The 15,787-nt window shown below is 33.6% G+C and overlaps 1 protein-coding gene across 3 annotated transcripts in view; it reads left to right on the top strand.

Annotated features, from left to right (window-relative positions):
• Positions 1-15,787, top strand: part of LOC135203307 (carboxypeptidase B-like) — a 70,544-nt gene that overhangs the window by 24,836 nt on the left and 29,921 nt on the right. For 2 of the 3 annotated variants that reach the window (XM_064233057.1, XM_064233058.1), the window contains exon 2: positions 15,261-15,365. The exons of the other annotated variant lie outside the window; for it this stretch is intronic. In XM_064233057.1, the coding sequence (XP_064089127.1) occupies positions 15,262-15,365 (104 nt within the window). In that variant the 5' untranslated portion in view covers position 15,261. The remainder of the gene's footprint in view (positions 1-15,260; positions 15,366-15,787) is intronic. 3 annotated transcript variants of the gene reach the window in all.

Here is a 15,787-nt window from a genome sequence, read left to right on the forward strand (position 1 = left end):
AAAACGCTGGTTTAAAATTATCAGGGCAACTATTTAAAAAATTTTCTTCAAGATGACTCATAAAAAAGTTAGCAAATAAGGTCCTAAGGGTGATCCCATAGCAACTCCCTCGACCTGCGAGTAAAGCTGTTTGTTAAAAACGAAAGCCGAATCTTGCACAGCAAGTTCGAGTAGTGTCTTAAAAAGGTGTCTGCTAAAACCGTGAAATTCTTCTATACCCTCATAAACTTTATTAAGAATAATGTCTATGGTTTCTGTAACTGGAACGTTAGTGAACAACGATTCGAGTCAAAACTAGTCATAATTAGTTCACCATCTTGTTGAATTATTGTTTGTTGAAATTCAAAACCATTTTTTAAAACATATTGTGAGTTTGAGAAATCAGTCAGTAATTGAACTATAAATTTGGATATCTTAAACGAAGGGCTGTTATAAGCTGACATGATAGGTCTTAAAGGTGTACCTTCCTTATGAATTTTTGGCAAGCCATAGAGAATACTGAAAGAGGAGCCGGTAACTAGTAGTTCCTGGTAAACATTATCACTAATAATACCTTCTTGTTTAATTTTTCTTAGAAAGCGGTTTATTTTATCCTCCCGTTTGTAGATATCTGCAAAGTTGGGTTCCCCTATACATTTAAATTTGGTTTCATCAGCTAGTATTAGGTTCATTTTATTCAGATAATCACCTCTATTAAGAATTACCACGCCTTTTCCCTTATCAGGTTTACATATTATTAAGTCTTTATTTTTACTCAGTTTTTTTAAGGATTTCCATATCTTCTTTTCTAAAGAACGGGGCCCAATTTGTTTTTAGCTTTTTGTATACATCATGTAATGCCAAGGAGATTTTTTGTTGCAAGGAACTCATGTTTACGTGACCTAGGTTCTTAATTCTTTGGAACAATACCTCAAAAGGAAAAAAGAAAGAAATGTGGAAAGTTCGGTCTGTAAGATGGAATACAAAAATCAAGGCCAAAAGACAATAAAAACTCTTCTCTCTAGTATACATAGTCTGACAAATTAAAAATACAAGAACAACGAGCATTAAAATCAGGAGTAAAAATACCTAAAGCTTTCAGCTTTCTCTGGTGGCGTGTGTGTACATTATCAATGAATAAATTAACAGTTTTGGTAAATAGTTTTTTAAAAATAATCAGATCCAACATGGACAACAGTGGGAATAATTGTTCTCGAGTTTTCTTGCATTTCTCATGTAAATCATCCAGGGTACGTTGCTTGGTATGGATCTCTCTTGACAGCAATTCGTCCAAGGCATCACGGTAAAATGTGGTATGGTACAGCGAGACTTGTAAAGCTTGAAGCGAACGAACTTCGGATATATACGGCTAAGCTGGCAAAAGCGAAGAAAGTCGAGATCACATTTGGCCTTCTCGTGTTTGGTGGTATAATTTTCTAGGGTCCTGGCAAGGGATAGGACTTCTGACGGATATCTAGGTTGAAGCAGTTGGGCGAAGTGGCGGACGGTCCTCAAACGAATCCTGAGCAGAAACAGGAGAGACAGCAGCAGACGCAACATCCCAGCGGAAGAAATAAATGACAGTGGGCAGACAGCTACCACATTCCAACAGGGGTTCCAGCAAGAAAACAACAGCTTACATGATTTAAGTTTATTAGAGACGTTTCGTGCCCCAAAACATTGGCACATCATCAGTCTGGAATAAAAATTTATTCTTTTTTAAAAAACAGTAAAATAAAGTAAAAGAAACAATCCAAAAATATGAATTTTATTAAAGAAGCTTATAAGTATTAAAAGACTACCTATCAGTTCAGAGAACAAGAGCAGAATGACTAGAAACGTGAGGACCGACCAAACTACACTTCAGGCCAACGAAAGGGGAGTGGCAGAGACGTAATTGTTTAAATTAGGCGATAGGTGTTTAATGTAAAGTGACTCAAGTGTTGTTAGAAAGGATGCTTGGGTTGTTGAGGTAAGGATAGAAAAATGTGTTTTTCCATAGGAATCTTACATTTTGAGGCATGTGTTCGAATACTCGAGAGTTCGGGATTCGATATCCTGGATCCCGTCCTATAGCTGAGTCCCATGTGACTATAATAACGGACTTGCAACAATCTCCGTGTTGAGCCAATATAAGTACCAAGGCATCTTGGGCATTCATATTTATAGATTACATTGGACAACATAAAATCTTGAAGCTTATCCTTGTAATTGAAGAGGCTACCTATCTTTTGTTTTTTTGGATTACAGGGATTAGGGTTAGTCTTAGGAAACCATAATTTCATTTTCTATAATGTTTTTTATATTTAAGCGTAGTTTATCTGTGTGGATAAAGGGAATTGATGCGTACATATTAAGTTTAGGTACGTTGAAACTAGCAGGGGGTGGAGATACGTAATTAGAAACCATTTTATTAATAATATTAAAAACAACTTGTTTTGGGTAGGAGTTAGCTGTAAAAAATTTCAGTAGGTACTCAATTTCACTATGGAAAGCAGACCAGTCAGACGTATATTTAAATGCTCTGTGTACCAACGTAATGACAGAGTTAGCTTTAAAGCCATAAAAACACGAACTGTAAAATTATTTCCCAATCCAGTAAAAGTACTCTTGCGATACACTAGTATTAAAACGTTGTTCACTCTTAGTAATTTTTACATCCAAGAAGGCTATTGAATTGTTGTTTTCAGTTTCTATGGTAAATTTCACGTTTGGATGAACAGTGTTGATATAATCAAGAAACTCGTAACATTGCCAACTGTGTTTAAACAGGGTAAAAGTATCATCAACGTACCTTTTATAAAACGCTGGTTTAAAATTATCAGGGCAACTATTTAAAAAATTTTCTTCAAGATGACTCATAAAAAAGTTAGCAAAATAAAGGTCCTAACGGTGATCCCATAGCAACTCCCTCGACCTGCGAGTAAAGCTGTTTGTTAAAAACGAAAGCCGAATCTTGCACAGCAAGTTCGAGTAGTGTCTTAAAAAGGTGTCTGCTAAAACCGTGAAATTCTTCTATACCCTCATAAACTTTATTAAGAATAATGTCTATGGTTTCTGTAACTGGAACGTTAGTGAACAACGATTCGATGTCAAAACTAGTCATAATTAGTTCACCATCTTGTTGAATTATTGTTTGTTGAAATTCAAAACCATTTTTTAAAACATATTGTGAGTTTGAGAAATCAGTCAGTAATTGAACTATAAAAGTTTGGATATCTTAAACGAAGGGCTGTTATAAGCTGACATGATAGGTCTTAAAGGTGTACCTTCCTTATGAATTTTTGGCAAGCCATAGAGAATACTGAAAGAGGAGCCGGTAACTAGTAGTTCCTGGTAAACATTATCACTAATAATACCTTCTTGTTTAATTTTTCTTAGAAAGCGGTTTATTTTATCCTCCCGTTTGTAGATATCTGCAAAGTTGGGTTCCCCTATACATTTAAATTTGGTTTCATCAGCTAGTATTAGGTTCATTTTATTCAGATAATCACCTCTATTAAGAATTACCACGCCTTTTCCCTTATCAGGTTTACATATTATTAAGTCTTTATTTTTACTCAGTTTTTTAAGGATTTCCATATCTTCTTTTCTAAAGAACGGGGCCCAATTTGTTTTTAGCTTTTTGTATACATCATGTAATGCCAAGAGATTTTTGTTGCAAGGAACTCATGTTTACGTGACCTAGGTTCTTAATTCTTTGGAACAATACCTCAAAAGGAAAAAAGAAATGTGGAAAGTTCGGTCTGTAAGATGGAATACAAAAATCAAGGCCAAAAGACAATAAAAACTCTTCTCTCTTAGATAATACATAGTCTGACAAATTAAAAATACAAGAACAACGAGCATTAAAATCAGGAGTAAAAATACCTAAAGCTTTCAGCTTTCTCTGGTGGCGTGTGTGTACATTATCAATGAATAAATTAACAGTTTTGGTAAATAGTTTTTTAAAAATAATCAGATCCAACATGGACAACAATGGGAATAATTGTTCTCGAGTTTTCTTGCATTTCTCTGTAAATCATCCAGGGTACGTTGCTTGGTATGGATCTCTCTTGACAGCAATTCGTCCAAGGCATCACGGTAAAATGTGGTATGGTACAGCGAAGACTTGTAAAGCTTGAAGCGAACGAACTTCGGATATATACGGCTAAGCTGGCAGAAGCGAAGAAAGTCGAGATCACATTTGGCCTTCTCGTGTTTGGTGTATAATTTCTAGGGTCCTGGCAAGGGATAGGACTTCTGACGGATATCTAGGTTGAAGCAGTTGGGCGAAGTGGCGGACGGTCCTCAAACGAATCCTGAGCAGAAACAGGAGAGACAGCAGCAGACGCAACATCCCAGCGGAAGAAATAAATGACAGTGGGCAGACAGCTACACATTCCAACAGGGGTTCCAGCAAGACAACAGCTTACATGATTAGTTTATTAGAGACGTTTCGTGCCCCAAAACATTGGCACATCATCAGTCTGGAATAAAAATTTATTCTTTTTAAAAAACAGTAAAATAAAGTAAAAGAAACAATCCAAAAATATGAATTATTAAAAGAAGCTTATAAGTATTAAAAGACTACCTATCAGTTCAGAGAACAAGAGCAGAATGACTAGAAACGTGAGGACCGACCAAACTACACTTCAGGCCAACGAAAGGGGAGTGGCAGAGACGTAATTGTTTAAATTAGGCGATAGGTGTTTAATGTAAAGTGACTCAAGTGTTGTTAGAAAGGATGCTTGGGTTGTTGAGGTAAGGATAGAAAAATGTGTGTTTTTTCCATAGGAATCTTGCATTTTGAGGCATGTGTTCGAATACTCGAGAGTTCGGGATTCGATATCCTGGATCCCGTCCTATAGCTGAGTCCCATGTGACTATAATAACGGACTTGCAACAATCTCCGTGTTGAGCCAATATAAGTACCAAGCATCTTGGGCATTCATATTTATAGATTACATTGGACAACATAAAATCTTGAAGCTTATCCTTGTAATTAAGAAGAGGCTACCTATCTTTTTGGATTTACAGGGATTAGGGTTAGTCTTAGGAAACCTAATTCATTTTCTATAATGTTTTTTATATTTAAGCGTAGTTTATCTGTGTGGATAAAGGGAATTGATGCGTACATAATTAAGTTTAGGTACGTTGAAACTAGCAGGGGGTGGAGATAACGTAATTAGAAAAACCATTTTATTAATAATATTAAAAACAAACTTGTTGTGAGTAGGGAGTTACTGTAAAAAATTTCAGTAGGTACTCAATTTCACTATGGAAAGCAGACCAGTCAGACGTATATTTAAATGCTCTGTGTAACCAACGTAATGACAGAGTTAGCTTTAAAGCCATAAAACACGAACTGTAAAAAATTATTTCCCAATCCAGTAAAAGTACTCTTGCGATATACACTAGTATTAAAACGTTGTTCACTCCATAGTAATTTTTACATCCAAGAAGGCTATTGAATTGTTGTTTTCAGTTTCTATGGTAAATTTCACGTTTGGATGAACAGTGTTGATATAATCAAGAAACTCGTAACATTGCCAACTGTGTTTAAACAGGGTAAAAGTATCATCAACGTACCTTTTATAAAACGCTGGTTTAAAATTATCAGGGCAACTATTTAAAAAATTTTCTTCAAGATGACTCATAAAAAAGTTAGCAAATAAAGGTCCTAACGGTGATCCCATAGCAACTCCCTCGACCTGCGAGTAAAGCTGTTTGTTAAAAACGAAAGCCAAATCTTGCACAGCAAGTTCGAGTAGTGTCTTAAAAAGGTGTCTGCTAAAACCGTGAAATTCTTCTATACCCTCATAAACTTTATTAAGAATAATGTCTATGGTTTCTGTAACTGGAACGTTAGTGAACAACGATTCGATGTCAAAACTAGTCATAATTAGTTCACCATCTTGTGAATTATTGTTTGTTGAAAATTCAAAACCATTTTTTAAAACATATTGTGAGTTTGAGAAATCAGTCAGTAATTGAACTATAAATTTGGATATCTTAAACGAAGGGCTGTTATAAGCTGACATGATAGGTCTTAAAGGTGTACCTTCCTTATGAATTTTTGGCAAGCCATAGAGAATACTGAAAGAGGAGCGGTAACTAGTAGTTCCTGGTAAACATTATCACTAATAATACTTCTTGTTTAATTTTTCTTAGAAAGAAAAGCGGTTTATTTATCCTCCCGTTTGTAGATATCTGCAAAGTTGGGTTCCCCTATACATTTAAATTTGGTTTCATCAGCTAGTATTAGGTTCATTTTATTCAGATAATCACCTCTATTAAGAATTACCACGCCTTTTCCCTTATCAGGTTTACATATTATTAAGTCTTTATTTTTACTCAGTTTTTTAAGGATTTCCATATCTTCTTTTCTAAAGAACGGGGCCCAATTTGTTTTTAGCTTTTTGTATACATCATGTAATGCCAAGGAGATTTTTGTTGCAAGGAACTCATGTTTACGTGACCTAGGTTCTTAATTCTTTGGAACAATACCTCAAAAGGAAAAAAGAAATGTGGAAAGTTCGGTCTGTAAGATGGAATACAAAAATCAAGGCCAAAAGACAATAAAAACTCTTCTCTCTTAGATAATACATAGTCTGACAAATTAAAAATACAAGAACAACGAGCATTAAAATCAGGAGTAAAAATACCTAAAGCTTTCAGCTTTCTCTGGTGGCGTGTGTGTACATTATCAATGAATAAATTAACAGTTTTGGTAAATAGTTTTTTAAAAAAATAATCAGATCCAACATGGACAACAATGGGAATAATTGTTCTCGAGTTTTTTCTTGCATTTCTCATGTAAATCATCCAGGGTACGTTGCTTGGTATGGATCTCTCTTGACAGCAATTCGTCCAAGGCATCACGGTAAAATGTGGTATGGTACAGCGAAGACTTGTAAAGCTTGAAGCGAACGAACTTCGGATATATACGGCTAAGCTGGCAGAAGCGAAGAAAGTCGAGATCACATTTGGCCTTCTCGTGTTTGGTGGTAAATATTTTCTGGGTCCTTGGCAAGGGATAGGACTTCTGACGGATATCTAGGTTGAAGCAGTTGGGCGAAGTGGCGGACGGTCCTCAAACGAATCCTGAGCAGAAACAGGAGAGACAGCAGCAGACGCAACATCCCAGCGGAAGAAATAAATGACAGTGGGCAGACAGCTACACATTCCAACAGGGGTTCCAGCAAGACAACAGCTTACATGATTAGTTTATTAGAGACGTTTCGTGCCCCAAAACATTGGCACATCATCAGTCTGGAATAAAAATTTATTCTTTTTTAAAAAACAGTAAAATAAAGTAAAAGAAACAATCCAAAAATATGAATTTATTAAAGAAGCTTATAAGTATTAAAAGACTACCTATCAGTTCAGAGAACAAGAGCAGAATGACTAGAACGTGAGGACCGACCAAACTACACTTCAGGCCAACGAAAGGGGAGTGCAGAGACGTAATTGTTTTAAATTAGGCGATAGGTGTTTAATGTAAAGTGACTCAAGTGTTGTTAGAAAGGATGCTTGGGTTGTTGAGGTAAGGATAGAAAAATGTGTTTTTTCCATAGGAATCTTGCATTTTGAGGCATGTGTTCGAATACTCGAGAGTTCGCGATTCGATATCTTGGATCCCGTCCTATAGCTGAGTCCCATGTGACTATAATAACGGACTTGCAACAATCTCCGTGTTGAGCCAATATAAGTACCAAGGCATCTTGGGCATTCATATTTATAGATTACATTGGACAACATAAAATCTTGAAGCTTATCCTTGTAATTGAAGAGGCTACCTATCTTTTTTGGATTTACAGGGATTAGGGTTAGTCTTAGGGAAAACCTAATTCATTTTCTATAATGTTTTTTTATATTTAAGCGTAGTTTATCTGTGTGGATAAAGGGAATTGATGCGTACATATTAAGTTTAGGTACGTTGAAACTAGCAGGGGGTGGAGATACGTAATTAGAAACCATTTTATTAATAATATTAAAAACAAATTGTTTTGGGTAGGAGTTAGCTGTAAAAAATTTCAGTAGGTACTCAATTTCACTATGGAAAGCAGACCAGTCAGACGTATATTTAAATGCTCTGTGTACCAACGTAATGACAGAGTTAGCTTTAAAGCCATAAAAACACGAACTGTAAAAATTATTTCCCAATCCAGTAAAAGTATCTCGATGCGATATACACTAGTATTAAAACGTTGTTCACTCCTAGTAATTTTTACATCCAAGAAGGCTATTGAATTGTTGTTTTCAGTTTCTATGGTAAATTTCACGTTTGGATGAACAGTGTTGATATAATCAAGAAACTCGTAACATTGCCAACTGTGTTTAAACAGGGTAAAAGTATCATCAACGTACCTTTTATAAAACGCTGGTTTAAAATTATCAGGGCAACTATTTAAAAAATTTTCTTCAAGATGACTCATAAAAAAGTTAGCAAATAAAGGTCCTAACGGTGATCCCGTTTTTAAAAAAGAATAAATTTTTATTCCAGACTGATGATGTGCCAATGTTTTGGGGCACGAAACGTCTCTAATAAACTAATCATGTAAGCTGTTGTCTTGCTGGAACCCCTGTTGGAATGTGTAGCTGTCTGCCCACTGTCATTTATTTCTTCCGCTGGGATGTTGCGTCTGCTGCTGTCTCTCCTGTTTCTGCTCAGGATTCGTTTGAGGACCGTCCGCCACTTCGCCCAACTGCTTCAACCTAGATATCCGTCAGAAGTCCTATCCCTTGCCAGGACCCTAGAAAATTATACCACCAAACACGAGAAGGCCAAATGTGATCTCGACTTTCTTCGCTTCTGCCAGCTTAGCCGTATATATCCGAAGTTCGTTCGCTTCAAGCTTTACAAGTCTTCGCTGTACCATACCACATTTTACCGTGATGCCTTGGACGAATTGCTGTCAAGAGAGATCCATACCAAGCAACGTACCCTGGATGATTTACATGAGAAATGCAAGAAAACTCGAGAACAATTATTCCCATTGTTGTCCATGTTGGATCTGATTATTTTTAAAAAACTATTTACAAACTGTTAATTTATTCATTGATAATGTACACACACGCCACCAGAGAAAGCTGAAAGCTTTAGGTATTTTTACTCCTGATTTTAATGCTCGTTGTTCTTGTATTTTTAATTTGTCAGACTATGTATTATCTAAGAGAGAAGAGTTTTTATTGTCTTTTGGCCTTGATTTTTGTATTCCATCTTACAGACCGAACTTTCCACATTTCTTTTTTCCTTTTGAGGTATTGTTCCAAAGAATTAAGAACCTAGGTCACGTAAACATGAGTTCCTTGCAACAAAAAATCTCCTTGGCATTACATGATGTATACAAAAAGCTAAAAACAAATTGGGCCCCGTTCTTTAGAAAAGAATGATATGGAAATCCTTAAAAACTGAGTAAAAATAAAGACTTAATAATATGTAAACCTGATAAGGGAAAAGGCGTGGTAATTCTTAATAGAGGTGATTATCTGAATAAAATGAACCTAATACTAGCTGATGAAACCAAATTTAAATGTATAGGGGAACCCAACTTTGCAGATATCTACAAACGGGAGGATAAAATAAACCGCTTTCTAAGAAAAATTAAACAAGAAGGTATTATTAGTGATAATGTTTACCAGGAACTACTAGTTACCGGCTCCTCTTTCAGTATTCTCTATGGCTTGCCAAAAATTCATAAGGAAGGTACACCTTTAAGACCTATCATGTCAGCTTATAACAGCCCTTCGTTTAAGATATCCAAATTTATAGTTCAATTACTGACTGATTTCTCAAACTCACAATATGTTTTAAAAAATGGTTTTGAATTTCAACAAACAATAATTCAACAAGATGGTGAACTAATTATGACTAGTTTTGACATCGAATCGTTGTTCACTAACGTTCCAGTTACAGAAACCATAGACATTATTCTTAATAAAGTTATGAGGGTATAGAAGAATTTCACGGTTTTAGCAGACACCTTTTTAAGACACTACTCGAACTTGCTGTGCAAGATTCGGCTTTCGTTTTTAACAAACAGCTTTACTCGCAGGTCGAGGGAGTTGCTATGGGATCACCGTTAGGACCTTTATTTGCTAACTTTTTTATGAGTCATCTTGAAGAAAATTTTTTAAATAGTTGCCCTGATAATTTTAAACCAGCGTTTTATAAAAGGTACGTTGATGATACTTTTACCCTGTTTAAACACAGTTGGCAAGTTACGAGTTTCTTGATTATATCAACACTGTTCACCAAAACGTGAAATTTACCATAGAAACTGAAAACAACAATTCAATAGCCTTCTTGGATTGTAAAAATTACTAGGACGTGAACAACGTTTTAATACTAGTGTATATCGCAAGAGTACTTTTACTGGATTGGGAAATAATTTTTACAGTTCGTGTTTTTATGGCTTTAAAGCTAACTCTGTCATTACGTTGGTACACAGAGCATTTAAATATACGTCTGACTGGTCTGCTTTCCATAGTGAAATTGAGTACCTACTGAAATTTTTTACAGCTAACTCCTACCCAAAACAAGTTGTTTTTTAATATTATTAATAAAATGGTTTCTAATTACGTATCTCCACCCCCTGCTAGTTTCAACGTACCTAAACTTAATATGTACGCATCAATTCCCTTTATCCACACAGATAAACTACGCTTAAATATAAAAAACATTATAGAAAATGAATTAGGTTTCCTAAGACTAACCCTAATCCCTGTAAATCCAAAAAAGATAGGTAGCCTCTTCAATTACAAGGATAAGCTTCAAGATTTTATTTGTGTCCAATGTAATCTATAAATATGAATGCCCAAGATGCCTTGGTACTTATATTGGCTCAACACGGAGATTGTTGCAAGTCCGTTATTATAGTCACATGGGACTCAGCTATAGGACGGGATCCAGGATATCGAATCCCGAACTCTGAGTATTCGAACACATGCCTCAAATGCAAGATTCCTATGGAAAAAACACATTTTTCTATCCTTACCTCAACAACCCAAGCATCCTTTCTAACAACACTTGAGTCACTTTACATTAAACACCTATCGCCTAATTTAAACAATTACGTCTCTGCCACTCCCCTTTCGTTGGCCTGAAGTGTAGTTTGGTCGGTCCTCACGTTTCTAGTCATTTCTTGCTCTTGTTCTCTGAACTGATAGGTAGTCTTTTATACTTATAAGCTTCTTTTAATAATTCATATTTTTTGGATTGTTTCTTTTACTTTATTTTACTGTTTTTTAAAAAAGAATAATTTTTATTCCAGACTGATGATGTGCCAATGTTTTGGGGCACGAAACGTCTCTAATAAACTAATCATGTAAGCTGTTGTCTTGCTGGAACCCCTGTTGGAATGTGTAGCTGTCTGCCACTGTCATTTATTTCTTCCGCTGGGATGTTGCGTCTGCTGCTGTCTCTCCTGTTTTCTGCTCAGGATTCCGTTTGAGGACCGTCCGCCACTTCGCCCAACTGCTTCAACCTAGATATCCGTCAGTAAAGTCCTATCCCTTGCCAGGACCCTAGAAAATTATACCACCAAACACGAGAAGGCCAAATGTGATCTCGACTTTCTTCGCTTCTGCCAGCTTAGCCGTATATATCCGAAGTTCGTTCGCTTCAAGCTTTACAAGTCTTCGCTGTACCATACCACATTTTACCGTGATGCCTTGGACGAATTGCTGTCAAGAGAGATCCATACCAAGCAACGTACCCTGGATGATTTACATGAGAAATGCAAGAAAACTCGAGAACAATTATTCCCATTGTTGTCCATGTTGGATCTGATTATTTTTAAAACTATTTACCAAAACTGTTAATTTATTCATTGATAATGTACACACACGCCACCAGAGAAAGCTGAAAGCTTTAGGTATTTTTACTCCTGATTTTAAATGCTCGTTGTTCTTGTATTTTTAATTTGTCAGACTATGTATTATCTAAGAGAAGAGTTTTTATTGTCTTTTGGCCTTGATTTTTGTATTCCATCTTACAGACCGAACTTTCCACATTTCTTTTTTTCCTTGAGGTATTGTTCCAAAGAATTAAGAACCTAGGTCACGTAAAACATGAGTTCCTTGCAACAAAAAATCTCCTTGGCATTACATGATGTATACAAAAAGCTAAAAACAAATTGGCCCCGTTCTTTAGAAAAGAAGATATGGAAATCCTTAAAAACTGAGTAAAAATAAAGACTTAATAATATGTAAACCTGATAAGGGAAAAGGCGTGGTAATTCTTAATAGAGGTGATTATCTGAATAAAATGAACCTAATACTAGCTGATGAAACCAAATTTAAATGTATAGGGGAACCCAACTTTGCAGATATCTACAAACGGGAGGATAAAATAAACCGCTTTCTAAGAAAAATTAAACAAGAAGGTATTATTAGTGATAATGTTTACCAGGAACTACTAGTTACCGGCTCCTCTTTCAGTATTCTCTATGGCTTGCCAAAAATTCATAAGGAAGGTACACCTTTAAGACCTATCATGTTCAGCTTATAACAGCCCTTCGTTTAAGATATCCAAATTTATAGTTCAATTACTGACTGATTTCTCAAAACTCACAATATGTTTTTAAAAATGGTTTTGAATTTCAACAAACAATAATTCAACAAGATGGTGAACTAATTATGATAGTTTTGACATCGAATCGTTGTTCACTAACGTTCCAGTTACAGAAACCATAGACATTATTCTTAATAAAGTTTTATGAGGGTATAGAAGAATTTCACGGTTTTAGCAGACACCTTTTTAAGACACTACTCGAAACTTGCTGTGCAAGATTCGGCTTTCGTTTTTAACAAACGCTTTACTCGCAGGTCGAGGGAGTTGCTATGGATCACCGTTAGGACCTTTATTTTGCTAACTTTTTTATGAGTCATCTTGAAGAAAATTTTTAAATAGTTGCCCTGATAATTTTAAACCAGCGTTTTTTTAATAAAAAGGTACGTTGATGATACTTTTACCCTGTTTAAACACAGTGGCAATGTTACGAGTTTCTTGATTATATCAACACTGTTCATCCAAACGTGAAATTTACCATAGAAACTGAAAACAACAATTCAATAGCCTTCTTGGATGTAAAAATTACTAGGAGTGAACAACGTTTTAATACTAGTGTATATCGCAAGAGTACTTTTACTGGATTGGGAAATAATTTTACAGTTCGTGTTTTTATGGCTTTAAAGCTAACTCTGTCATTACGTTGGTACACAGAGCATTTAAATATACGTTCTGACTGGTCTGCTTTCCATAGTGAAATTGAGTACCTACTGAAATTTTTACAGCTAACTCCTACCCAAAACAATTTGTTTTTAATATTATTAATAAAATGGTTTCTAATTACGTATCTCCACCCCCTGCTAGTTTCAACGTACCTAAACTTAATATGTACGCATCAATTCCCTTTATCCACACAGATAAAACTACGCTTAAATATAAAAAACATTATAGAAAAGAATTGATTGGTTTCCTAAGACTAACCTAATCCCTGTAAATCCAAAAAGATAGGTAGCCTCTCAATTACAAGGATAAGCTTCAAGATTTTATGTTGTCCAATGTAATCTATAAATATGAATGCCCAAGATGCCTTGGTACTTATATTGGCTCAACACGGAGATTGTTGCAAGTCCGTTATTATAGTCACATGGGACTCAGCTATAGGACGGGATCCAGGATATCGAATCCCGAACTCTCGAGTATTCGAACACATGCCTCGAAAATGCAAGATCCTATGGAAAAAAACACATTTTCTATCCTTACCTCAACAACCCTAAGCATCCTTTCTAACAACACTTGAGTCACTTTACATTAAACACCTATCGCCTAATTTAAACAATTACGTCTCTGCCACTCCCCTTTCGTTGGCCTGAAGTGTAGTTTGGTCGTGTCCTCACGTTTCTAGTCATTCTGCTCTTGTTCTCTGAACTGATAGGTAGTCCTTTTAATACTTATAAGCTTCTTTTAATAATTCATATTTTTGGATTGTTTCTTTTACTTTATTTTACTGTTTTTTTAAAAAAGAATTAATTTTTATTCCAGAACTGATGATGTGCCAATGTTTTGGGGCACGAAACGTCTCTAATAAACTAATCATGTAAGCTGTTGTCTTGCTGGAACCCCTGTTGGAATATATATATATATATATATATAATATTAATATAGAATATAAATTATAAGAATATATTATATAGATATACTATATATATAGAAAAAATATATATATATATATATATTATATAACTTATATAGATATATATATATATAGACTATATATATATAGATATATATATAGATATAAAATATATATATATATATTATATATTCTATATATATATATATATAGATATATATCATATATATAATTTATATATATATATTTATAATATAGATATATATATTTATATATAGATATAATATATAGATATATATATATAGATATATATATATAGATATATATATCTATAGATATATTATATATAGATCTAGAATATATCTATAGAGATATATATATATAGATATATTATATATAGATATATATATATATAGTATATATATATAGATATAGATATATATATAGTATATATATATAGATATATATATTTTATATAGATATATATATATAGATATATATATATATATATATATATATATAGATATATATATATATAGCTATATATATATTTATAGATATATATATAGATATATATATATATATATATATATATAGAGTATTATATAGATATATATAGGATATATATATAGATATATATATATATATATATATATAGATATATATATATAGATATATATATATAGAATATTATAATATATTAAGATCATAGATATATATAGATATATATATATATATTTATATTATTATATATAATATATATTACATAGATATATATATATATATATTTAATATATTATAATAAGATATATATATATATCATATATATATCTATATATATATATATATATATATATTTATATATATAGATAGGATATATATATATATATATATATAGATATATACATATATATATATATCTATATATATATATATATATATATATATATATATATATATAGATATATATATATACATACTATATATAGTATATATATATATACACTAATAAAATAGTGTGATGGATTCCTCCTCTTCTATCACTTGGTCCGAGTTGAAGGAATCGATTTTTTTTCTTATCTCAGCGTTAAAAATATCTGATTGTTTGGAAGTATTTTTCAGTGATACTTGTATGGTTTTTTTCACTGATTTCAGGATGGGTCGTTCATGCAGAGTAAGTTCTGTCGCTTATCTGAAGCTTTTGGTGCCTCTGATGCTCTTTGTTGGCATTTCTGAGGGATCACCACTGGATTATGAAAGGTTTTGTATCATATTGTAAGGGAAAGTAGTGTATGATATTTTGCTTGATAAAGAAATACTGAGAATAATGTTACATAAATCTTTATATACAAAAGGTGGACAGGCGATCCTTAATTTTTTTTACAGAACAGTAGATATATGAACGAAGTTTGTGTGAATATCTTGGGGTATATTCGTAGCAAATATGTACACATGTTTACGGAAACTTTTTTCTTTTTCATATGTACTCCTTAATTTCTGATTTACTCTTTGTCTTCTATTCTGTCATACTAGAATCTGTCTAGATTTCTGTTCTTTTAATTTCTCTTTTCCTGAACTTTTATTGACTTTTATTGTTTCCTCTCACTTAATATTTTTCCTGATATACTCTCTATGTTTATACCATCGTGTGTTTATGAACAGACGACTGGTTTTACTGTTTA

Source organism: Macrobrachium nipponense, chromosome 36, assembly GCF_015104395.2.
Source record: "Macrobrachium nipponense isolate FS-2020 chromosome 36, ASM1510439v2, whole genome shotgun sequence".
In the NCBI taxonomy this organism is placed as follows: domain Eukaryota; kingdom Metazoa; phylum Arthropoda; class Malacostraca; order Decapoda; family Palaemonidae; genus Macrobrachium; species Macrobrachium nipponense.